Source organism: Pipistrellus hanaki (genome assembly GCF_964339955.1).
Source record: "Pipistrellus hanaki genome assembly, chromosome: 15".
Taxonomy (NCBI): Eukaryota; Metazoa; Chordata; class Mammalia; order Chiroptera; family Vespertilionidae; genus Pipistrellus; species Pipistrellus hanaki.
In genome coordinates, this window is record NC_140517.1 from 11207073 (window position 1) to 11231408 (window position 24336).

At 49.0% G+C, this 24336-nt stretch overlaps 1 protein-coding gene across 2 annotated transcripts in view; it reads right to left on the reverse strand.

The window, feature by feature from the left end:
* Positions 1-2332: 2332 nt before the first annotated feature.
* Positions 2333-24336, reverse strand: part of RANBP10 (RAN binding protein 10) — a 54374-nt gene continuing 32370 nt past the window's right edge. For both annotated transcript variants that reach the window (XM_084861050.1, XM_084861051.1), the window contains 11 exons: positions 20501-20668; positions 15096-15118; positions 13331-13515; positions 10246-10358; positions 8727-8835; positions 8468-8616; positions 8079-8286; positions 7290-7411; positions 6701-6846; positions 6303-6414; positions 2333-5790 (listed from right to left, as the gene is read on the reverse strand). In XM_084861050.1, the coding sequence (XP_084717176.1) occupies positions 5660-5790; positions 6303-6414; positions 6701-6846; positions 7290-7411; positions 8079-8286; positions 8468-8616; positions 8727-8835; positions 10246-10358; positions 13331-13515; positions 15096-15118; positions 20501-20668 (1466 nt within the window). In that variant the 3' untranslated portion in view covers positions 2333-5659. The remainder of the gene's footprint in view (positions 5791-6302; positions 6415-6700; positions 6847-7289; positions 7412-8078; positions 8287-8467; positions 8617-8726; positions 8836-10245; positions 10359-13330; positions 13516-15095; positions 15119-20500; positions 20669-24336) is intronic.

Consider the following 24336-nt stretch of genomic DNA (forward strand, 5'->3'; position numbering starts at 1 on the left):
GGACACGGCCTGTCTTTGCAGAACGGCAGCTCTCTCGAACTTCACGGCTTTCCTAGGTGTTCTTTGGTTCTTCTTTTTTTAAATATATATTTTATTGATTTTTTTTTTTTTTTTACAGAGAGAGATAGTTAGATACATCGATGAGAATCATGGATCAGCTGCCTCTTGCACACCCCCCCACTGGGGATGTGCCCGCAACCAAGGTACATGCCCTTGACCAGAATCGAACCTGGGACCTTTCGGCCGCAGGCTCTATCCATGGAGCCAAACCGGTTTGGGCTGGCTATTCTTAGATGGTATTCTTCGTGACTTGTGACTTCATTCCCCCTGATCTCTTTACTGGAGCCTATGCTCCCCCCCCTCCTCCTGCCCCCACACCAAATAAATACCATTTTGTAAAAAGACTAGTCCTGATTTATCAAATTCGCTAGGAGAGTGAAACCTGTAAACCTTAGTGTTAAGCAGGCTATGTTGGAAATGCGGGGTTAGGGGTTATTTCTGCATGGGAAGTCCCCATCCCTGCTTGTGTGACTCTCCTGGTGAGGCTGACCCTGGCTGTCGGACCTCTCTCCAGAGCAGCCTGTAATGATGGGACATGCCAGTTGAACTGAGCCAGCTGTTTCCACTGAGACCAGCTGACCTGCAGGGCTATCCCGGCTTTGGCAGGAGACAGGGACTTCCCACCACTGTCACCACCTGAGTGAGCATGGAAAGCTTCCAGAGCGATGAAAAGTTGTAACCTCAAAACCTCCTTTTCTGATGGGATTTTATTCCTTTATTCCTTCCCCTGGATTCTGAAGTCAGGCACATAGAAGGCAGAATCGAAGTATGCTTATGTTTGATCTTTTTGTCTGATCTTGTTCAGAATTTCACTCTAGAGCAGATTTTTCTCACTGTGACATTTTGTTGTGGTGACTGTCTGAACCTTGTAGGATATTTAGCCATGTCCCTGAACACTACCCACTAGATACCAGGAACACCCAACCCCAGCTGTGACTACCAAAAATATCTCCAGACATTGCCTAATGTCCCCTTGGCAGCAAGACTGGTCCAGGTTGAGAACCACTAGTCTAGAGGGAAATTAATCCTACAGCTTTACTTATGGAATTAGGACATTTGTGCTTGCTTGTATTTCACTCTTCTCTCCACACTAGCTTTTTTTCTGAGTTCTGCAGAGTAATAGTCCTGTAAAATGCCTAAGTGAAGTATAGTACTGTACGTTTGGTAAGTGCTGTGTTAAGCTGCACATCTTAACACAGGATTTTTAGAGCTTTTATTAGATGATGTTTACTGTGACCATCCATGAGTTTGCCTTATTTACTGGATCACAGAACCCTTTTCCAGTTCCATGAAATGTCTCTTTCAGGTATGGATCCATTTGCTCTCCAGCAAACCTCCCCCATTCCAGTGACTGTTAGCCACCACCTACTGCCTATAGTATCTTGGGGCACCAATATCCATCCCTTCACTCCAACCAAAAGCCTACATTTATCTTGTCTCTTGCTTCTTCCATCTCTCCTACATCCAGTCACTCATCCTGTTGTGCTAACATCTCCTAAATATTTTTCAAATCTGTCCTCTTGTGGCTGGCCTACTGCAGTAGCCTCATAGCTTATTTCTTTGCCCCAATATGTCTCCAGTCCCACCTCCAGGTGGACACCAGCCTAAGCTACTATCTCTCTCCTTTGCATCAAACCCTGATACTTTGGAAGCAGAGAAGGCAGAATGAGGCAGGAGCAGGCCGGTCACACTAAGGAGCATCCTCATGGAGGCAGGGCAGTCGGTCACCTGTACTGCATCCCTATGTGCCAAGCATGCCCTATGCATGCTAGACTCTCCTACTACCAGGGAGAAGAAATGACCACATTTTAAGGATAGGGAAATGGAAGCTGTGAGTTAATTTTCCAGGTTATCAAGTTAGTAGACTGAACTAGGATATTGAGTACAAGCTCTCTCCTAAGATTGACAGGCTAACCTTACCTCATCAGAAGAGCTCTTTTTCTTTTTTTTTAACTGTCTAGTGTTTGTGGTGAACGTATTTGGAATTCATTAAAATCTTATTTTGAGGGTAGGATGTCCTGTGGCCCTATTTTTTGAAGTTAAATTTGTTTTTTTCTTTATCTCAGATGAAAGCTGTTTTGGGGGAGAGAATTGAAGTACCTATCCTCTTTGGGGTCTTGAAAATACCCAAAGTCTAGAAAGTCCTTGAGGCACCAGGGGCCTAGGGATTTGAGAGGTGAGCTAAGAGGCCAAATCCTCTCTAGGACACTGGATGCCACACAAAGGGTGCCAGCCTCAGTAAGACCCAAACAAGAGACCAGACGCTCGTGACTGCTCATGGATGTGTATTTTAATAAAAATAATTCTGTCAAAATACAACAGGAGTTTTTTCATCTCTCAAGTACAATTTAATAGGATGTTTTGTGTTAGAATTCTCTCTAAACCCTCCCACACCCCCAAGTCTCATGCTAATGCCAACTATCAACTTGCGAGGACAAAGGCAGAACCAGGGTGCACTATGTGGAGGACGTCTGTGTCAGCTGTAGATGCCGATGGAGGAAAACCCTATGCAAAGAGGCGGCGCCTAGGCAGCCAGAATCCACAATCTGGCCACAGGTCCGGGTGCACAGGACTGGTGGCCAAGCAGGGCTCTGCCGCCCAGCCGCCACGCAGCATGCATACCTGAGTTGTGAGCAACCATAGGAACTTTCAGCTCGGACAGTTCTCTGCCTCATCTTCTTTGTGCTTGCTTATGGGGTAGGAAGGCGCTAGGTGGCCAGGCAATCCCCACTTCTCTTAGTGTCCCCTTTTTGAAGGCCTGCGCCTAGCCACAGACCCATGTGGGTGAGGATCAGGGTTCTGGCTTTGTGTGGTCTGCCAGTTTCCATCCACTCTGGAAGAGGCAATCATTTGGTGGCATGAGGAGAAAAGGTGAGGAAGGAAGGCTGTTCTCTCAGGGCTGGACAACCCAACTGGGCTAAGTCTTCCTCCTGACCCTTTGGGTCAAGTCCGGTTCTTCACCAGGGCTCCTCCCAGCTGCTTCCCCCACTTGCCACTCCTGGGAACAGGCTGGAGGGACTGGGTGTGCATAAGGGGCTCCTCTGGCTGGCAGGCAGGCCTGGACTATCAGCAAGACAGTGGGCTCAAGCAGCTTGGTTTTGGTCCTCTCCACGGCTTGTGGGGCAAAGGCTTATGTCCCAATGGTAAGCTGTCCAACTGGGACAGAGAGCCCCTCTGGAGAGGAACAGAGTAAACAACTTGGACTCAGCTGAAACAGTGAGATAAGGCACAGAAAATGGGGAGATGGCCATGGATACTGAGTGCAAGCCAGGCAGCAACCAACCCCAAGCAGCACACAGCTGTCCTGGACCCTCCTGGGCCCTCTCTCAGATGCTCCACAGCCCAAGCCCAGGCACCTATCCCCATCCCTGACACACCCCTGAAAGTACCAGCTGCTCAGACATTGCTGGAGGCCTCCCTAACACTGCTGAGCCTAACCCCTTGCCCACTTTAGGATTTAAAAGTGTTGCCCAACCCACAGGATGAGGTTAGTCCCGACTCTGGCACAAATCTGCTCTGTGACGCTGGCCAACTCACTTCACCTCCTGGACCTGTTTCTTGTAAAGAAGAGGATTAGTGGAGCAGATGTTCTCTGTACCCTATCCCAGCTGCAAGAGCCTCTGGCTTTAATTCCCAAATCTTCTTGGCTCTGGCCATTTTAACAGTGTGATATTTCCACTTCTAGGTTTGGGAATTAGACTTGTACAATAAGAGTTTCCTTGACAGACAGGACAACTCCCTGATGGGCCATGGTCTGTGGGCCGCCAACTGCCTTGGCGGGACCAAGAAAAAACAGCAGCCTATAGTATCATGTCCCAAGGCAGAACTCTAAGACAGCACAGGGCCAGATCCTGACCTCATCACTAGCAACTGGTCCAACTCAATCATTTCTCTTGTTGTCCAACTGTGGGCTCAGCAAGGCCTGATGGACACTGAATATCTCAGGCCATCCCAACCATTCCTGTGTCCACGGACAGAGAGCAGCAGCTTGCCCAGGCCAGATCGAGGCAGGGACTGGAAGTTCAACTTTGGACCTCGTTCCTTTCAGGGACTGCTTGTGTGCTCCCTCCCACTGTGAAGCAGGTGGAGAAATCCCAGTCCCTCCTGGTGCTCCTCTGGGTAGACCTCCTCCCTTTCTTCTTCCCGGGGCTGTCAGTCCTCGCAGCAGATGGCCACCCACGTCCTGGAAGCCACTGTAGCCCTTCCTTTCCTGATGACAGTACCAGGACTGTTTTTGCCCCTACCAGCTGTAAGGATCCATCTGACGGGGCTGGTGGGACATTTGTAAAGCCCGTGTGGTCCCTTCCTCCAGCCAGCGAATACTCCTAACAGTCTTTCTAAGAGTGGCTGGGTCCGATCTGCAGGGAGCTGCCTGGCACAGCTGCAGTGAAGCCTGGCCTAGAAGGTCAAGGGTTCCATCCACTCCAGCTACCAGCAGCCCAAGAATCTGCCTCTACAAGGTCCTGGCTTCTCAACAGAAAGCATGGATTCCATCAGAGCTGTGCAGAGCCAGTGAAGATCCGGGCAGGAAGCAGGCCCTGTACTCAAGGGTCTCTGTCCTGGGACTGGAGACTTCCCGTAGCCTGACACACAGCAGCTCTCAGGTCGAAGGCAGGTAGTTTCCAGGCAATCAATTTAGAGTAATGACTTATTTGGCCATCTTAGCAAGTGAAGGAAGGATGTTGAAAAGGGAAGAGAGAGGTGCAAGGAAGGCAGTGAGAGGCAGGGTAAAATGGTAGATAGTGTGCTGGTCAAGAACCCTCTACTCCCTTGCTTTGTTGTGAGGCCTGTGTCAACTCTTCTCTTCTCTGGACCCTGGCCCTTCAGGTCTCTGCTCAGTCTGACTCTCAGGGGCCTGGGGACCCACACCTCTTAGATTCTGCAAACCACCTTAGTTTGACCTGCCCACTAAGTGCCACTGTCCCCCATCCCCATCCCCACCCCCCTCAAGCCTAATGTGCTTCCCTAAGCTGCAGCTGGGCCTGTAGCTCAAAGGGAAGCCTGAAATAAATCACTTGGCTGAGGTTACAGAGATGATTCTTTTTTTAATGAGTTGGACTCAAATAAAAACATATGGTGTCTGGGCAGCCTCACCCAAGAGGTGCTGGACCACTAACACTACGATAAATACTGTGTCTTTTTTAATATATATATATTTATATATATATAATCTCATTTTTTTACTTATGAAAATAATAAGCTATCACCAACTTGGATAGGCTTCATCACTAAATTAGCAGAAACCAGCTCAGCACAAACTCTCCAGAGATAAATACTGGTGGCTCAGTCAGGAGGAAAAAAATAAAGATTAAAAAACTCCAACCCCTCCTCAAAACAAAACCCCCATTTCAAAGTAGGCGCTACAAGAGAGTAACCAGCCAATACTGTGTCATAGGCTGCTGCATGTGGAGGTGGGTGTGGGGGGAGAGAGACTAAAGGTGGGGAAAAGGAAGGAAAAGAAAGGAGAAGAAGGTGAGGAGGCCAGGCAGGAGTGGACTCTGCCCATGGCTTTCAGGTCCCTGTGCCAGATGCCTGTGGAGGGCGGGGCTCCGGCCCTGGGGCCGAGAGAGGGCCACGTGGGGCCAGCCAGCATGGTCAGCTAGTGCAAGTAGTCGTCGACTCTGGCAAAGGAGCAAGATCCCAGGCCCGCTCGGGCCATAAGCCGTAGACATTCAGATGCCTGGCCCAGGGCGAGCATCAGAGGGGGCTGCTTTGGCAGGTTTTGAGACTCTGTGGAAGAAAGACAAGGCCTGGTCACTGCCCTGCCCAGGGCTTGGCCCAGATCAAAATTTCCTTGGGAACAGAGGGGTGTATGTGTGTGCGTGCGTGTGTGTATGGGGTGGTGGTGGTGGAGGGAGCAGGACAGGGAGAGGGGGAAAGAGGGGGTTGAACAAAACCTCTTGAAACAGACTGTTCACGCGTCTGTGTGTGTGTCCCAGCCACCAGGCCATGACCCTGCAGCCATGCCAGAAACCAGAGGACCTTTGCTTTCTTCAGAGCAGTGGGCTGGCCTGGGCCCACGGTCACAACCTAGGGGCCATCACAATCTACTCAATTAGGCAGAGGGAGGTAAGGATTTAGGCTCAGCCACGGGAGCCCAAGAGTCCTATGGGCCACCAGAGAGCTCCTGGGTTGAGCTCACCGCCCTGATTTGGAAAAACGTCAGCAATTCCTAAGGAGAAAAGGGAGGGGCCAACCCGTGCAATCATGGGCAAGCTTCTATTTTTATTAGATCAACTTACCTAAAATAGCACTGTTGAGGGCAGCGCACACAGGCTCCCTCTGGATGGGGTCAAGCTGCTGGCCAACTGGGCAGCTCCAGGGGTCTGAGTACGCCAAGAGGCTAAAAGCATCCTAAGGGACAGGGCACTCTTGAGAAGACTGTGGCACACACTACACACACACCTCTGTGACCCTCAGTGAGGGTCCAACACACCCCATTGTTGGGTCAGGGAGGGTTGTGGCCTCCCTAGAGCCGAGAAGAGGGAGGGATACACCCTGGATGTCCCATTTCCCATTGCAGACTTGCCTGGAGCCCACTCTGTCCTGGTGCTGCTGTCCCGAGGACCCTCCCAGAGTCACCATGCCTCCGTTACCAAATGGGGGCCCTCTCTGGATGAGGGCCTGGCTTGTTCTGTACCTGCAGCATCTCCGTGTGGGCCAAATTCTTGCCATACTCCCTGCCCAGCTGCTCACTCAGTGCCTGCAACTCGCGGCCAAACAGGATTATCCTTTCTGTGGCAGCCTGGTTGCCCCCACATAGCTGCCGCCGAGGATGCCCATCATCTGCACCCAGAGTCCAGCAGAGAACACATCAGGAGGAGCGAGGAGAGAAAGGGAGGACTTGAGGGAGGACACCAAAGAGAACATGGCAAGAATGACCTTGGGGTGAGGGGTACTGCTTCTGCCTGAGGCAAGTGAGGGCTGGGAGGAGCAGGTGGACCATCATAGCTGAGGTGCTTAGTCCACCTAGCACGTGCTCTGGGGGTCAGCTCAAAAGCTTTCCCTCTCCCTACCCTGGACAGATGCATGGTGCCCACTCCCACCAACTCCCTCTAGCCTTCCCACCTCAAGCATCCAGTAATGATTGGCTAAGGAGGCAGCGAACCAGGTCTACTAGAGCCCCTCAAGCTGCCAAAGCCTGCCCATCCCAACCCCCTCCCAGGGGGAAGGGGCATCTGGACTGAGTGTGCCGCCCAGGGAACACCATGCTGGAGCATGGCCCTCACCCATGCTGGACTCATCTGTCTGCAGGTCCTCATGCTTATAGGCACCATTGACGATGCGCGTGGACATGCTCTCCAGCACACCGTTGGGGTAATGCTCCGCCTCCATCTCCATCTCACTGTCGCTGCGGAGAAGGGTTGAGGTGCAAGTTGGCCAGGGTGATGTGGTTGCAGCAGCTTGCTTGGGCCTCCTGTAGCTATGCTGTGGGTTAACTGAACACTCTGAGGAGCTTGAAAGGACAGCTCTGGCTTCCCAGGCTCCAACACTTGGCCCCTACTGAGATACCAGCCAGAGGTGTGTCATCTGATTCTCACTCTTGTCCCCATGCTGCCTCTATGACCCTCCCCTTGCTGACCCTCCTCCGAGTTGGCACACCCCTAACCATCCCTCCACCCCCGAATGACAGGAGCCTGTGAGACCCAACGGGCATCTCTTCCGGACCCGAACCCTAAGGCCACTTGTATCTGTAGCCTGAAATCCCTGCCTGCCCAACCTGGACGACCACAAGCCAAGCCAAGTAAAAGTGCCTTCAGTAAACTCTGGGGGTCCTAAGGCCTGGTCTCTGTGGGAGACCACATTCTCAGCCTGGCAGTGCGGGTGCCTCTGGATAAAGAGAGGACAGAGTAAAGTGGCAGTTGAATCATGGTGGGGCCAGAAGCCGGAGACAATGCCCAGCACAGACCTGGGATGGAGGTGGAGGAGGAAGTGCAGGGGGCGGTACTCAAAAGACGGGCTGCAGTGTGCCCAGGTGGCACAGAGCAGAAGGCAGAGGAAGAATCTAAGACAGGCACCTGGTCTCTTGGTTACTGGTGCTGCTGTGGGGCTGGGACTTGGTGGAATCTGTTGAGTTGGACTCGGAATAATTGACGGAGGATGGGGACGAGGAGGAAGAGGAGGACGCGGAGGAGGACGAGGAAGAGCTGGGCGCGGGGTATTTACTGTGGTTCTGTTTGCTCTTGGAGGAGGCGATGCCATTGCTGCAGCTGGGACTATCTGCACCTGTAAGCCAGGGAACGGTCAGAAGAGGGGGAGCAACTTGCCATCAAGCAGGGCCCTGGGAATGGCTAGAGCGGTCGGTCCCATTTCCCTTCTCCCAAATCCAGCAGCGAACCGTAAGCCCCGCCCCGGGAAGGGTCTTGGAAGTGGACTATCTCCCAGAGGCCTCTGGAGAGCGGCTGACCTGTATTGTGCATGTGGGAACTACTGGGGCCGTGACGGGGGCTGAGGCTGGGGGAGCCAGGGTAGCTGTCCTGGGACTTGGGGCTTCGGGAGCTCAAGCTGCGGACCTCACTGTCAGTCCCATTCACCATCTCCACAAACTGTCGGCACCTGCAGAGGGAGCGGAGCAGCACTGCTCTGGGCTTGGTCCGGGTTGCATGTTCCCACCACCAGCTGAGAAGGGCTGGGCTATGGGGGAGCCGGGAGGCCCCAAAACTTACTTGAGCATGAAGAGCAGGTTGGGGTTGTGTTCTAGCAGCCCTGGGTAGAAGTGCTGTGTGGTCTCAATGGCCTCACCCACACGGCCCTCCAGTACCAACTTCTGGATCTCTGCAGAGAGCAAGAACACGGCCGTGAGTGGGGGGCTGAAGACCGTCCTCGGAGCCGCAGCCTGCACACTGCCGGCCCTGAGCACAGACCTGCCGGCAGTCAGGTGAGCTGGCTCAGAGCGCCATGCCAGGTGAGATGCTCATAGAAGAGGCTGAAGAAAGAGCCTGGCCATCCAGTCCCACAATAGACCCTGGTTTCTGCCAAGCATTAGGAGTCCTCAAAGAATAAGAGGGGAAAACAGAGCAGGGACTCTCAGCCCAGGGCGAGTTTGGAGGCTTGTTCCTGAGAAGTACAGGTCATCAGAGTCTGGGTTGGGGGAGGGGCCCTGGATGTTGGAACATGATGGGGGGATTGGCATCCAAGCAGTTCAGTGACTCTAGGAGCTCCTCTTCAGACAGATTCCTCTCTTTTCAGGCCTCACAGGGGAGGGGCAATGGAGGACACTGGTTTCTGGGCGAGAGCCCATTCTTGGCAGTCTTCAGGGGCTGCAGCATGCTCCCTGCGGGAGAGAAGATCCTCCTCCTCCACACTGGCATCTCTGACGTTGACATCTCTCAGGCATCAGCATCTTGCTCTTGCCCTGGGGCCTGGTGCGTCTTGCTGGAGCGACTTCTGGGTCTGAAACTCTCATTCATAGATCCCAAGTCTGGAATCCTTTTCTGTTTGTCTGGATGGGCATAGCTTCTCAGGGGAGACACAGACACATGCACATACACAGAGACGGCAGGCTTAGAGAGACACAAGCAGGCACACACAGACACACATGTCCACACATACCCATTCTCCCTCACTCTTCCTATTTCTTTCCTGGGCCCTGTTCTTTCCATAAACGAGCCCCACAGAAGACAGGCCGGTATGAACAGCAGGAAAGCCTCCTTTGGCTCCTGCCTTTGGTTGTCTGCACAGGGCAGGACCAGAGGTGGGAGCAGAGACAGGTACTAACACAGCAGCCACTGAGCACCAGATTTCGCACTGATTACTTCAGTCATCTCTATGGCCAGAAGGAAGAACTACTAAAGTTGAGTAAAATGGTGTGAAAGGAAAGACAATGGTCCATGATGCAAACAAACTCTTGTCAGAAGACCATGAACAAGATGCTGAGTAAAAGCAGGATTCAGGGGGAAGGAAGCACGGGGGGAGTGAGATCCAGCCAGCCAGGCCAGCAGAGTGTGCATTAGGGAGGTGGCACTGACATTCCCATGCTGCAGACTGTCCATCTGGGCAGCGCTGTCCTGAAGGAGGGACAGAAGCAGGGCCTGGGGCTGGGTTGGGGCTCTGGGCTGGTCTCCTGGTGGTGAGGACCAGAGCTGAATGGAATCCTGGCAGGTTACCCAGGCTGGCATGAGCCAGACAGCAGAGTTAGGGACAGGTGAGGGAGGGAGGGAGAAGGGAGAGGAGAATCAACCTTACTTTGTCTGTTCTTTATGGACGCTTGCTCTTCCTGAATCGGGGTTTCAGTCATTCGGGCAAAAGCTGTGGCTGTGGCACAATACCCATGATGCACCAGGTAAGATGAGACCATGCTAGAAGAAAGGAAATGCTCAGGTGACACTCAAGAACTGCATTTCTCATAGTTACCAAATAGTCACAAGGATGTCAAGTACCACATAGGGAATATAGTCGAAAATATTGTAGTAACTATGTCTGGTATCAGGTGAGTTCTTAAAATGTCAGGGGGACACTTTGTAAAGTATACGACTAGTCACTATGCTGTACACCAGAAATTATACAAAATAATACTGAATGTAAACTGTAATTTAAAAAATGTTAAAAAAAAAAAAAAAAAAAAAGAACTGCACTTCTCACTGACCACCTGATGAGACAATTTCCCTGTTAGGTCTTCCCTAAACACATCTTAGAGGCGCAACTTCCACAGAATGAGAACCAAGGGGTTGAAACAAAATGAAAATTCCTGCAGTCAGGCTGGGTGGGGCTGGTCACATCTGTCCTCAGGGCTTGGAGGAGTGGCTGCAGTTTCTCTGGGATATGCTGCCCACAAGTGGGCAAGCACGGTAACAAAAGCACACACACCATCTTGGAGAAGCAGCTGCCTGCTGCGGAATGCGGCAAGTCCAGAGATGTTCAGCAGTCTCTGAGAGCTTCCTGGAAAGGCCGCCTGCCAAGCGGTCTGGCAGCTGCCCAGCCAGGGAGAATGCACGCCACGTGCATACTTTCAACAGACACAGGAGCTCCTCTGTGGGCTGCCCCACGTGCCTGGCAGGAACATTCTAGCTCGCTTGGGCCTCAGGTGTGCTGGCTCTAAAGGGTCATGAGGAGCTAACCCACGAACAAGGTCCTCCTGATATGTCACAATTCAGGGCCCTGGGGAACCAAGATAACAGGCAACACCATGGCCAACAGGAGCACAATCTTTGGAAAATAGTCCTGAGAAGCCCAAGGCCCAGCAGCCATTTAATCCCACGTGTGCATGCACACACATGCAGAGCAGAAGGAAGAGCCCTCACATCTGATGGATAGCATGTGATAAATGGCACTATTAGAGTTGCAGACACACGTCTGAAGGTCTGTCATGAGGAAGGTACAGAAGTTTAGCTGTGTGCCCCTTGTGTTCCAGGGGGGTAAATGAGATGACATACATAAAGTGCCCAGCACAAAGTAAGAAGTCAATAAATACAGACTCTTATTATGAAATTATGTATCTTAATGCTATAGTCTAAGTAATGATTCATATATATATATATATATATATATATATATATATATATTTAATTTCAGAGAGGAAGAGAGAGGGAAAGAAAGATAGAAAAATCGATGAGAGACAAGCATTGATCAGCTGCCTCTTGCATGCCCCACACGGATGATCAAGTCTGGCCACCTAAGCATGTGCCCCAACTGGGAATAGAACTGTGACCTCCTGGTTCATAGGAAAATGCTCAACCACTGAGCCACACCAGCTGGGCAGTAAAAATTCTTATAATTATATTTTATTATAAATGCACCGGCAAAATTTTTTGATGACACATGTTTCAGATGAGTTCATATGCATATCAGATGCCACTAAAATGTCCAGTCACTTTGATTCAATAATTCCACTGCTTGAAAGGGCACCAAGGAAATAATTTTTTTTCTAAATTGATTTTATTGATTTGAGAGAGAGACAGGAAGGGAGAGGAAGAGATAGAAAACATCAAGGAGAGATAAACATCAGTCCTCTGCCTCCTATATGTCCCTTACTGGGGATGGAGCCCACAACCCGGGCATGTGCCCTGACTGGGAATTGAACCGTGACCTCCTGGTTCAGGAGTTGATGCTCAACCACTGAGCAATACCAGCCAGGCAAAAAAAAAAAAAAATCTTAATTAAGAAAAACTCAATGTACAAAAGGGTTATCTATACAAGCAAAACACAGGAATTAACCTGAACCTCCCACCAAGGGAAGCCAGTCAAGGAACTTGTAGCAAATTTGTCTCCTCGATAATATGGCCATTAACAATGTTCATAAAACAAACACAAGTTATATGTAGGTGTTGGCAAATACTACCTATGAACACACACAGGCACACAGATTCACACATGTAAACAAGTACACCCACGTGCTGAGCCCAAGCCCTTTCAGCTGAGAGTATCAGTCCCTCCCCCACACAGCTGGGGCGGCTCCGCTCTCCCCTGCCCATCCCAGCAAGTGTGATGCAGGGACAGCACTGAGCTGGCCCTCCCAGGATGAGTTTCTCGTTAGCTCTGGGCGCTGGGAACAAAACGTAGCAGAGCTGCTCTTCCTGTGAAGGGTCTGGCCACCTCATCCTACCTCAGCTCTCCCTAGGGCTTGGCTCAATTTCAATCCCTCAAGAAAGGAAAACTACACAAAGAACCCAACCCAAGGGACCAGGGCTAGTGGAAGCCTAGCCCTTCACTGCCTATCCTTGGGAACCAAGCGAACAAGCTAACCCTCCTTCTGGCAGAGTGGGGACTGGTCATTGCCTCACCCAGGCCTGCAACTGGTGAAGTGGACGAGAGACCCAAACCTGACCTCCCTTGGGATTCTCGGCAAGACTGGCCTCCAGGACAGCCTGGGAACTAATCAGCCAAGAGCCGGCTAGGCTGGTCCAAGGAAGGACTGTCTTCCTGCCACCGATGACATGGATGCCTGGGACTTAGCTGGATGCTGACCCTGAAAAGTGACCTCAGGCCAGAATTATGGTGAAAATAAATCTACAGAGGAAGAAACCAGATGGCACCCTAGGACATCCTCTGCAAAACCACCTGGGGAGGCAAAACAGCCCTGCTGGTGATGTTACATATGGAGCCATTAGATCCAGTTGGGGGGGCAGGAGGGAAAAGTTTAATTAACAGGAGATCTGGAGAACTGAATGGAGCCACCCATCAGATAAGAGGGAAGCAGAACAGCAGCAGGCAGAGTCATCTGGGAGAGCTTTCAGGAAGGAACACTACCCACTGGAGTTCGTAAGGAGCCTACAGGACAGTGAGGCCCCTGGGATAGGGCAGGGCTGGGGAAGGGCAGGAGCAGGGCACTCACTTCTGTAGCACCGCCTGCCACTCGCCAAGCCGGGCACTGATGGGGAAGCAGTGGACAGTGCCCTGGACCTTGGCACGCCACTCCCGCATGTAGTCCTCAATGTCAAACAGGAAGGGCTGCTGCCCAAAGTTGGCGTCCACAATCTCCCCGGGTGTCTGCAGGCCTACGGTGGGGTAGAGGTTGGCCTGAGGAGGAGAATGAAATGTCAGTCAGGCCCTAAGGGCAGTGGGGCGGCAGGCCTCTCCTCGGCTCCGGGGCAGAGCGAGAAGGCAGGCCGGCTCAGCTCCCACAGGCCACTGCTCTGGCTTGAGAGAACTGCAGCAAGGCTGGAGGTGGCAGCGCTGAGCCACATTCTGCCCACCTCCCTACCAGACACTAGTCCCCAAAACTTGAGGGGAAAAAGCAAAAGCAAAGCAAGACAGGCCCCACATGGAGTCTCCTTCCCTGCATCAGAGGCTGTGGTGTTCCCCAAAACCCAAAGCCCAAGGCCCCTCTCGGGGACTCAGCCAGGGCCCAGAAAGGCTGTGGGGCTCCAGGACCCTGACGGTGTGTGTGCCTATGAAGATCTGCCGCAGGCATGGGTTACAGGATCCCTTTGCCACAAAAAAAGGGTATATGAGGGGGCAGGAAGACAGGGGAGGCAGGAAAGGAAGGCAGAAGAGGAGAGCATGGCGAAAGAAGTCAGGTGGTTTAGAGCCCCTAACGCTGACAAAGTGCAGAGAGGCCACTGCCCTTCCTGTCAGAGACTCATTAAGAGGATCTTCAGGCCACTGAGGTTTGGGCATGTCCCTCCGTGGGTGTGGGGCTCCCTGCTTTCTCTCTATTCCCTGCCATGACCAGCTTTTGCCGGGTCACTCCCTCATTCAGTGTCTCCCGTGGCACCCCACAACTACTGACCACATTCATGTCTGGCTGTTTCATGTCACATCTCTGCAACTAGACTCTTCCCTAGTCAGGATTCTCCTTCAGTGTCTATTCACTTTGCCTAGGACCATGGCCCCTTTCTGAGGCCTCCAGGGAGGAAAGGATTCTGATCTATAGACAAGAGGTTCTAACAGGATCCTGGGTGCTGCCATCTGGGCTTCGCAGATCACAAGGCTCCAGTATCCGAAAGCAGCCACCAGAGCCAGCAAACCCTTGCTCCTTCCAGAACACGGCCAGGGCAAGCAGAGCAGGGAGCCCGGCTCCCAGCACCGGGGTGGAAGTCTGCATAGGATGAGGCCCATGATGACCAATAATAAAGGGATGCAGGTGAGGATGAGCCCTGAACTGAGCAGCAGGAAACTTCACCCTTTTCCAAGAAGAGAGACCCCACAAAGCTCACCTCTCTGGCTCATGCAAGGTAGCAGGCTCAAGTTCCCTAGGGTACTGGCTTTCCTCGGGGATCTCTGATGGGCATGCACAGGGACCTAACAGTTCAGGAGCAATTCTCTACACTCTGAACCCAAATCCATTGGCTGTACGTCACAGAACTGGCTCAGAGCAGCTGAGTCATGGGGCTACCCTTATCTCCACCCCCTACCCCCTGCCCCAGCTGTCTTTGGAAATGCCACAAATCACTGCACCTGCTAAGAGTCATGGAGGAAGACCAGCCCTCGCTACTGGAGAAAGGCAAGCAGTACCCCGTACTGGTACCCTCAAGTAGACAATATAGTCCATATCCCTGGGTGGGGAAAGGGCAGATTTCACACCCTGCACTTCCTGGTACCACCACAACCAAGCCCCCAAAAGCCCAAAGGGGGGAAGACCCAATGGTAGTACTTACCGGGAGATCTGTGAAGGCTATACCTGTGGAGGGAAAGAAACAGTCATGAGCTCACAGGTGGTCCATCACAATAGGTGGGGAGGGGCTTGTCACCACATCTACCCTATGGTGGAGGCCAAGCACATGCTAGGGCCCAAGAGTTTTAGACCGCGGCCTTCCCTTTGCTGGATGGCCCAGACAGGAATGATGTCAGATTGACACTTAAATATTTGGCCCTGGCCAGTGTGTCTCAGTTGGTTGAGCGTCGTTCTGTGCACCAAAAGGTCACCAGTTCGATTCCGGATCAGGGCACATACTCAGGTTGTAGTTTCCATCCCAGGTCAGAGTGTGTACTGGATGGAGGCAACTGATGAATGTTTCTCTCTCTCTCTCTCTCTCTCTCTCTCTCTCTCTCTCTCTCTCTCTCTCTCTCTCTCTCTCTCTTTCTCTCCCTTTCTCTTCCTCTCTCTCTCCCTTCCTCACTCCAAAATCAATAAAAAACATATTTAAAATATTAGTCTACAGTGTTTCCATTCTCTCAGGAAAAGCCTTCTAGAAAAGATGAAAATCAAATGGTCTACCCCTGAGGCCTTTCCAGGCCTAATCCTTTTCTGGACCCAACACATATTGATGGAAACCTATTATATATGCCAGGCCCTTTTTCCATTCATTAACTCATCTGATCCTCATACCAACTCTGGGAAGCAGACTTTCTTATTCTTTATTTCCTCTGAAGAAAAAGAAAACCTCAGAAGTTAAATGATTTGCCAATAGTCATAAAATTAACAGAAATGGTAGGGCTGAACTCAGTCCTAGTCTGACACTCCAAAATCATCTCTAAGCTGTCAGCACTGGAGACAGTGAGGGTGATGGCTGCCCATCTCCAGAGTCCCCAGAGCTTCCCAAGGCGACAAAGCCCAGCTTAACACTGGCCTGTGCACCCTCTGAACTCTCCTGTCAAGAGAAGAGGTTGTGTTTCCAGGGACCTCACCATGAATCAGAAGTGAGTGTAGAGGGGAGCGGGACCCCAAATATCTGAGCAGGTCTGAGCATGAGAGAGGCCTCAGAATACCCCCCAGAGCACTCGTGTTCTACAGATTGGAAAGCGACAGAGCCAAAGGAGACTGTTCTGAGGACTCATAGGCTTCCAATTTTTTTATTTTATTTTAGATAAATTTTTACTACCTTTTAGAAACTCCTGAGCTCTTGCCCTGAAAGGTCTCCAAACCACTTACTCCTTAGAAGTCCTAGTCTCCTTTTCTAACAGCACCCAAAAAAGAAACTGAAACCCCAAAAGACAGAATAGGTGAGGGGTCTAACCATAGGTCTCCCAGTAAACCTGGAGCCAGAAGACTGCCAGGTAGCCAATGCATACCACATGTTTCTTCTGTGCTGGGCACTGGGCTCAGTGTTTAACAAGAAACCATTTAGGCCTGGCTGGTGTAGCTCGGTTCACTGGGCATCACCCTGTGTACTGAAAGGTTGCTGGTTCGATTCCGGGTCAGGGCACATGCCTGGATTTGTGGGCTTGATCCCCAGGAGGGAGCATGCTGAAGGCAGCCAATGGATGCTTCTTTGTTTCTTTCTCTCCCTCTTCCCATAGAACCCTGGAAGAAGGGGAAGTTCAGGCTCCATCAGTTTACCTTTGGCAAACTGGAAGAAAAAAAAGGAATAACACTAATTCTGACATCTCAAGAGAGAAACTGAGATACTTTGTGAAAGCTGCCCATCTGACCCTAACCAGTTTGTCTCAGTGATTAAAGCATAAGTTTGCAAACTGAAGGGTCTCAGACATGTACCTTGGTTGCAGGCTCCTCTCCTGGTTGGGGTGCATGCAGGAGGCAACCAATCGATGTATTTCTCTCACATCGATATTTCTCTGTCTTTCCCTCTCTCTTCCACTCTCTCTAAAAATCAATGGGAAAATATCCTAGGGTGAGGATTAACAAGAAAAAAAATCTGTCCAACGGAAGAAAAGCTGCTTCATGAACTGTAAGGTCTGTGTACAATTTGACTGCAGTTGTGCCACCAGGTGAGGCAACTGCCACACTTCTGAGCAAGGAATGGCCTGCCCAGGCTTACCCAACTCTGTCTATGGCACTCAGGAAGGATAAAACCTTGAAGTGCTTCCAAGAGGATGAGGAAAGAGGCGACTCCACCCCCTATTACACTGGAAAAGATCTCTGGGAGCCTCTGCAAGGCCACTGTGATGAAAACATCTGGGCTGGCCCACAGTAAGAAGGTCCAAGAAAAGATCCAGGATGCAAACAAGACACTCTTAACTTGCTGATAAGAAGTCTCTGAGCCAAACAGACATAGGTCAGGGTTCAATGAGGTTGAGGGTATAAAGAACCGGTGAAAGCCCAGCCGGTGTGGATCCCCAGTTAGGGGGAATGGGGGGCGTGCAGGAGGCAGCCAACCGGTGATTCTCTCTCATCACTGATGTTTCTATGTCTCTCTCACCTTCCCTTCCTCTCTGAAATCAGTACAAGTATATTTTAATTAAAAAACAACAACCTGTGAGAGAGTACAGAGCAGTATAAAAATGACTCTACTAGAACTAGTACACCAACTACTTGTGGATGAGCCATCAGTCTCCTGTCTCCATTCACCTGCTCAATCACCCATCTGTCAAGTATCTGCTGAGACCTCCCAGGAGCTTGGCCATGTGATAGACCCTAGAAAACCAGCTGCAAGCTTGGCTCTAAAAGTTCTGCAAGAGAGATGGCATGCAACTAATCATTACACAGACAACTGTTCAAAGCCATAAAGGGAGGGTGCTATGATAGAGGACAATAAGATAAATGAAATTAACGGGGAGGCCAGGAAACATCATTCCTCTATAAAGGGGAAAAGGTTCCGGGATTAGAGAGCAGTGATTGGCTCATTCATCCTACATGAGATTCTGAAGCACATTTATTGATAAGCTGGCTTGTGAAAAGGAAACAAGGTCATTAGAAGAGTCGCCAAGTAGTCTATCACTCCAAGTTCATTGCTTTTCTATTAAATTTCATGATCTGGAAAATGCAGGGGACAGGTGATATCATTTTTAGTAAGGTCTCAGTACTATCCTTGTGGACAAGATAGAAAAACATGAGTTTCAAAATAACATAAAGTGATTCTTGCATGGTTGGTGTTTACCCCGAACAAGCTATAGGCGAAAGGGTTCAAGCCCTACCCTTGTTATCTTCCAATTTTTAAATCTATAAATATACATAAAACTGGATTGGCTCAGTGGATAGAGCATCGGCCTGTGGACTGAAAGGTCCCAGGTTCGATTCCAGTCAAGGGCACGTATCTTGGTTGCGGGCACATCCCCAGTAGGGGGTGTGCAAAAGGCAGCTGATGGATGATTTTCTCTCAACGATATTTCTAACTTTCTATCCCTCTCTCTTCCTCTCTGTAAAAAAATCAATAAAATATATTTAAAAAAATAAAAACAGTGTGAGAGTTTGGACTGACATTAAGGTAGCCGTAAGCTCCTTATGGACCTGGGGATCTGACAAAGAGCTCATGGGCCCTGGTACTCATTTAGGGCCTAGAGGGAGGAGCAGATACACAGGAGACAGTAGGGTATATCTCAAAACGTAGGTCCCATAGCCAGGTAGACCAAGGTATGGACAAGCTGGAAGAATATAAAGGAAGGAAGGAATCCAGAGCAGAAGGGACTGGCCTGGATACAGAGGGTGCTCTTTACCCAAGAGTGAGAACCCATAGCAGTGACTCCTGGGACTGTGACAGCAGAAAAACCAAGATCTAGGAAATAACTGAAGTCAAAGAACAAAGTGGGGAGGGAGGAGCCATCTTGAGACCTTGGCCTTCTCCTTCAGCTACTAGCGCCTCACCAGTGGGATACCAGCAACTGTAGCAAGGTGGCCATGAATTTCAGAGAAGCGTTTCTCTGGTGTGCACCTGAGTCAGCTACGCAGCGTCTGTGCAGTGCTCTCGATGCCCACTCCGGACGGTGGCATCTGACTGCCTTGTTGAGGAATGCTGGCTCCTGATCACTCAACCCAGCCACCAGCAAACCCCATTTCCAACAGGTCCCTTGATTCTGCCTGGGCTCAGCTCCTGGAAAAGCCACTGAAGGGCTGTGGGGAGTGGCAACCTCCTTTTAACTGCCCCTCAAGCCAAGGGAAGTGGTTCTCCTAGGAGTTGAGTTCCAAGTAAAACACCCAACTTTTTTCCTGGCAAGGCTGGTATGGTTGTGCCAAATTAGAGATCTCTGCAGGAAAGCGGGAAAGCCCAGACGTTAGGCACCACCACAGGACCACTATGGCCAAGGGCTCTTCTCACTCAGGGCCAAATACCAGTCAGTCCTTGGTATTTGTCATCAGGATAGCCATCCTCCCTTTCTTTTAAGTTCTATCCCTAAATTTCCACATGTGCACAGGATGGCTCTTCCAAGGGACTCTCCAGGGCCCCATCACCCTCCACTGATTGCTGCTCCTACTGAGTTCCTAATCCCAGTTGATATCACCACGAATCCAGCCATTTTCCCATCTGCCCTTCTTGCTAAGGCACCCATCTGTCACTAAGACCTGCTAGGCCACCCCTGTTCCCACTTCCTGCATCCACCACTGCCTTGCTTCAGGCCACCTGCCTCTTCTGCTGGCCCTTACACCAATCAGTCCATCCTTCTCAGTTTCACCGAAGGGACCTTTTTCTTTTTCTAAAGTATATTTTTATTGATTTCAGAGAGGGACAGGGAGAGAGAGACAGAAACATCAATGATGAGAGAGAATCATTGATCGGCTCCCTCTTGCACACCCCCTTCTGGGGGAACTGAGCCTGCAACTAGGTCATGTGCCTTTGACCAGAATTGAACCCAGGACCCTTCAGTTCGCAGGCTGACAATCTATCCACTGAGCCAAACCAGCTAGGGCCAAAGGGACCTTTTTAAATTTAAGTCTGTCCAGGTTGCTATCTATTAACCATAAACAGGTTGAAAGAGACCCGACCCCATCTGACTCCAGCCTGTCTGTTTACCTCCTGAACCAGAACAGCCCTTAATATTGCTCCATAGCAAACATCGCCCTGAGTGCCAGAAGGGCAGGCCAAAGGCTGGGCCCAGGCCAGGGGCATGCAAACCATTACCAATCAAGTATGTATTTGGGACCCTCAAACTTCTCACTAACCCCAAACCCTGCTCCAATAAATATCACACAGGCCAGGAGCATGACCACGACAATGCTGCTCTCTCAGCACTGGGCTTGACAGATGATCCTAAATGGATGGATTAACAAAGGGAGTGCCCATGCAACCCTCCCTTCACCTTGCAGGCTCCAGTGCCTGGAAATGGCTGCAGTTCCCTAGACTCAGCAAAGGATCTGTAACACTGCTTTGGCTTCAAAGCTTGTACTTGGGCCTCTCACCAACCAAAATGGCTCCTCAGGGCAAACCTTCAAGTTCCCCTATGTACCCACCAAGGCTGTGGCCATTCTTGGTATAGAAGCAGGTGCTGTTGATGAGGTTGACACAGCAGCCAATCACGTCTCCTGTGGTGAATGTGGGACCATAGGGCTGACCAGTTCCGGAGGAGCAGAAGGAATGCCCATCATCTCCATGGTAACCGTAGGAATGTTTATCCCAACCTGTGGGAGAAGAAAGCAGTCACAGCTGAGTAGAGGTACTTGAGAGAAGCAAGACAGCCACAGAAGCTCACCCAGGTCTGAACTCCTCTCCCCAGCCTACCACCACCACATCAGTCAGCATTCTTGGCCTCTCACAGCGACTGTGGACAGGGTCTGGCTGTGCCAAATGAGCAGTGAGTCCAGCAGCTCACTATCCCTGAGGAGCTGAGACAGCCCTACTGAAGAAGCAGCCCAAGCTGTGGTTAGCAGGAACCACATGAGTGACCTGGAAGGGACTTACTAGAAGTCCATGCAACAAGAAGATGGGTCAGGGAAATTCTCAAGGAGAGGGGGCTTGAAATGAGCTCTGAGGTGTATCATGGTGGGTTAAAAAAATTTTTTTTATACTTGATCTTAGCCAAAAAGCCGAGAAGTGATGAAAAAAATATTTTTAACTGAAGTATAATTTACATGTAACGAGATTCTCCCATTTTAACTGATAGTTCAGTTAAATTTTAACAGATTTTAACAAATGCTGGCACATGTTACCACCACCACTATCAAGATATAAAGCATTTCAATCACTCCAAAAAGTTTCCTCCTACCTCTTTGTAGTCAATCCCCCTCCACCTACCCCCAAGTCCCTGATTTGTTCCTACGGTCTTGCCTTTCCAGATGTAACATAAATGAAATCACAGAAAATGGAGTATCTTGTAATTAGGTTTTTTTTTCCATTTGAGATTCATCTACATTGTTAAATGTACTAGTATTTTGTTTCTCTTTACTGCTGAATAGCACTCCATTATATGGATATACCACAGTTTGTCTGTCTATTCACTAGTTGATGACATCTAAGTCATTTTCAATTTTGGCTATTATGAATAAAACCAATACATATTTACATACAGACATAAGTTTTTCATTTCTCTTGGGTAAATACCTAGAAGTGGCTACTGCTGGGTTATAAGATAAGTACATGTTTAACTTGATAACAAACTGCCAAACTGTTTTCCAAAGTGGCTGTACTGGTTTGCCTTCCCACTAGCAATGTACATGAGTTCCACATTTTCATCAGCAATTGATATTGTCAGTTGTCTCTGTTTTCTTCTTTTAGCCAATTAATAGGGTTTTAATACTATTTTGCTTTAATTTGCATTTTCCCAATGACCATGGATGTTGAACCTTTTTTCACATACTTATTTACCTTTGGTTTATTAAAAAATTATTAAACTGTTTAAATCTTTAACCCCTTTTTAAAAATTATGTTTTTCCCTTGCTGGTTTGGTTTAGTGGATACAGTGTCAGCCCGCGGACAGAAGGGTCCCAGATTAAATTCCAGTCAAAGGCACATGCCCACGTTGCAGGCTAGATCCCCAGTAGGCAACCGATGATTCTCTCTCATCATTGATGTTTCTATCTCTCTTCCCTTCTCCCTTCCACTCTGAAATTAATAAAAATATATTAAAAGTAAATAAATCATATGTCTTCACTGATTTTTTAGAGAGGAAGAAAGATAGAAACATCGATGAGAGAGAAACATCATCCATCGTCGGTCTCCTACACACCTCTTACTGGGGATTGAGTCCACAACCCAGGCATGCCCTACTGAGAATTGAACCAGTGTTGGTTCCACACCAGGCAGGCTAACCCTTTTTTAAAAGTGGGTTGTGTACCTTATTGCTGTAAGAGTTCTAAATACATCTTGGATCTAAATTCTTTTGTGTGTTTTGTAAATATTTTTTCCCCAGTCTATAGCCTGTCTTTCCATTTTCTGAACAATGTCTCAGATTTCTACTAAGATTTTGACTGGAATTGTGTTGAATCTATAGGTCAATCTGGAGAATAGTTTAATAATATTGAATATTCCAACACAGGAATATGGCCTCTCTCCACTTATTTAGGTCTTCTTTAATTTCTCTCAACAATGTTTTGATAAATTTATCTCTAAATACTTCAACTTTATTTTCAATTGTTTCTTGCTGTTATAACAAAATATTTTGGGGGATGAGGAAATGGGGGTCAAGGTTTCTTTCTGGAGTAATAAAAAAGTTCTAAAATTAGATTATGATAATTTGTACAACTCTGTAAACATGCTAAAAACCATTGAATTGTACACTTTAAATGGATACACTTTATGATACGTAAATTTTATCTCAATAACACTATTAAAAACATACATATAGTTGATATTTTATATGTTCACCTGATATCCTGCAACCTTTTCAACTCACCAATTAGTTCTGGTAGCTTTTATGAAGATTCTTCAGAATATTTTAATATATACTGTCTGGTAATAAAGACAGTTTTATTTCTTCCTTTCCACTCTGCATGCCTTTTATTTCTTTTTCCTGACTTACTGCACTGACCAGAACTCCAATACAATGCTGAATAGAAATGATGAGAGCAGAAGTGAGACCTCCAATGTGTACCAAGGCTTTATACAGGGGAGAGAATGAAGGGGGTCATTCCAGGAGGGAGAAGTAAAGGTAAAGGCATGAATGCAAGTAGAATAGGAGGATGTATGTTGCAGAGGGGCCTACCTGCCTGCCAGGCTAAGGAACAGAAAGGGAGCCCACAGGGCCCAGGCACACACACACTCGGGATCGAACCCACAACCTGGGCATATGCCCTAACTGGGAATTGAACTGTGACCTCCTAGTTCATAGGTTGATACTTAACCACTGAACCATACTGGCCAGGCTGAACCCAAATCTTTAAGTTCCAAATCCATATTCTTCTTGCCACAGGTACTGTCCCATTCAGGGTGGTGACTAGCCTGGCAGTGGAAGCACCCAACCTCCTGCCCCATCACCATGAGAGTGGTCAGATGCATTGATTTTAGGGAGCTATGGACCTGGGACCTCTGCCTTGCAGTGAGTCAGGGGGCCTGCAGGCCTGCAATGAGGGAAGGCCCAGGCTCAGCCCTAGAGGAGACACAGGCACTGACTGGTACTTCCTGTCTGAGGACTGCAACTGCCATCTCTGCTCTCTCCAAGGCACACCCACCCTCCTGCCTCACCCAGCAGACCAGGACACATCTCCACCCAACCCCCACCCCACTTCTTTTCCCCACAAGGATGATCCTGGGTGGCACATCTTTTATGCAGGCTTTACTATCTATAAGGTAGAAGACATGAGCTGGAAGGCTTTCTTTTTGTAGTTTTTCTACCAGTCTGAAGCTGTAGATACTCTAGAAAAACGAATAATAATGTGGCCATTTGATTTATCAAAGCTAGTGAAATAATCCGAAAGAACCACTTCCTATTTAGCGACTCAAGGAAATATGGGAGATATTTTTGTGTCCGTAAATGGGAGCTCAATAACTTTCACCAAAAAACAACAGATGTTTACATTTTCAAAGACCTAAAATAAAAATGGAAATATTTTGAATAGTTTCCTTCAAAAATAAACTATAGAATTATTTTTACAAAACTACCACAGAATTTTTAGATTTTTAATTCTAACTATAAATTGGATCTAAAAAAATTTTTAACTGAAGAATTAAATTAAAAAAACAAAAAAATTTATTTAGAGTCAATTCAGGATTCACCATCACCACAGTTTCGCTGGAAAATACATATACTTCCTGTGTGAGTTTTTTCAATTCCCAAATGATTTATCTATTATATAGATTTACCCAAAGGGAGAAAAGTCAATCCCTGTGGTACACTGAATAAGGCCTCCCAAAG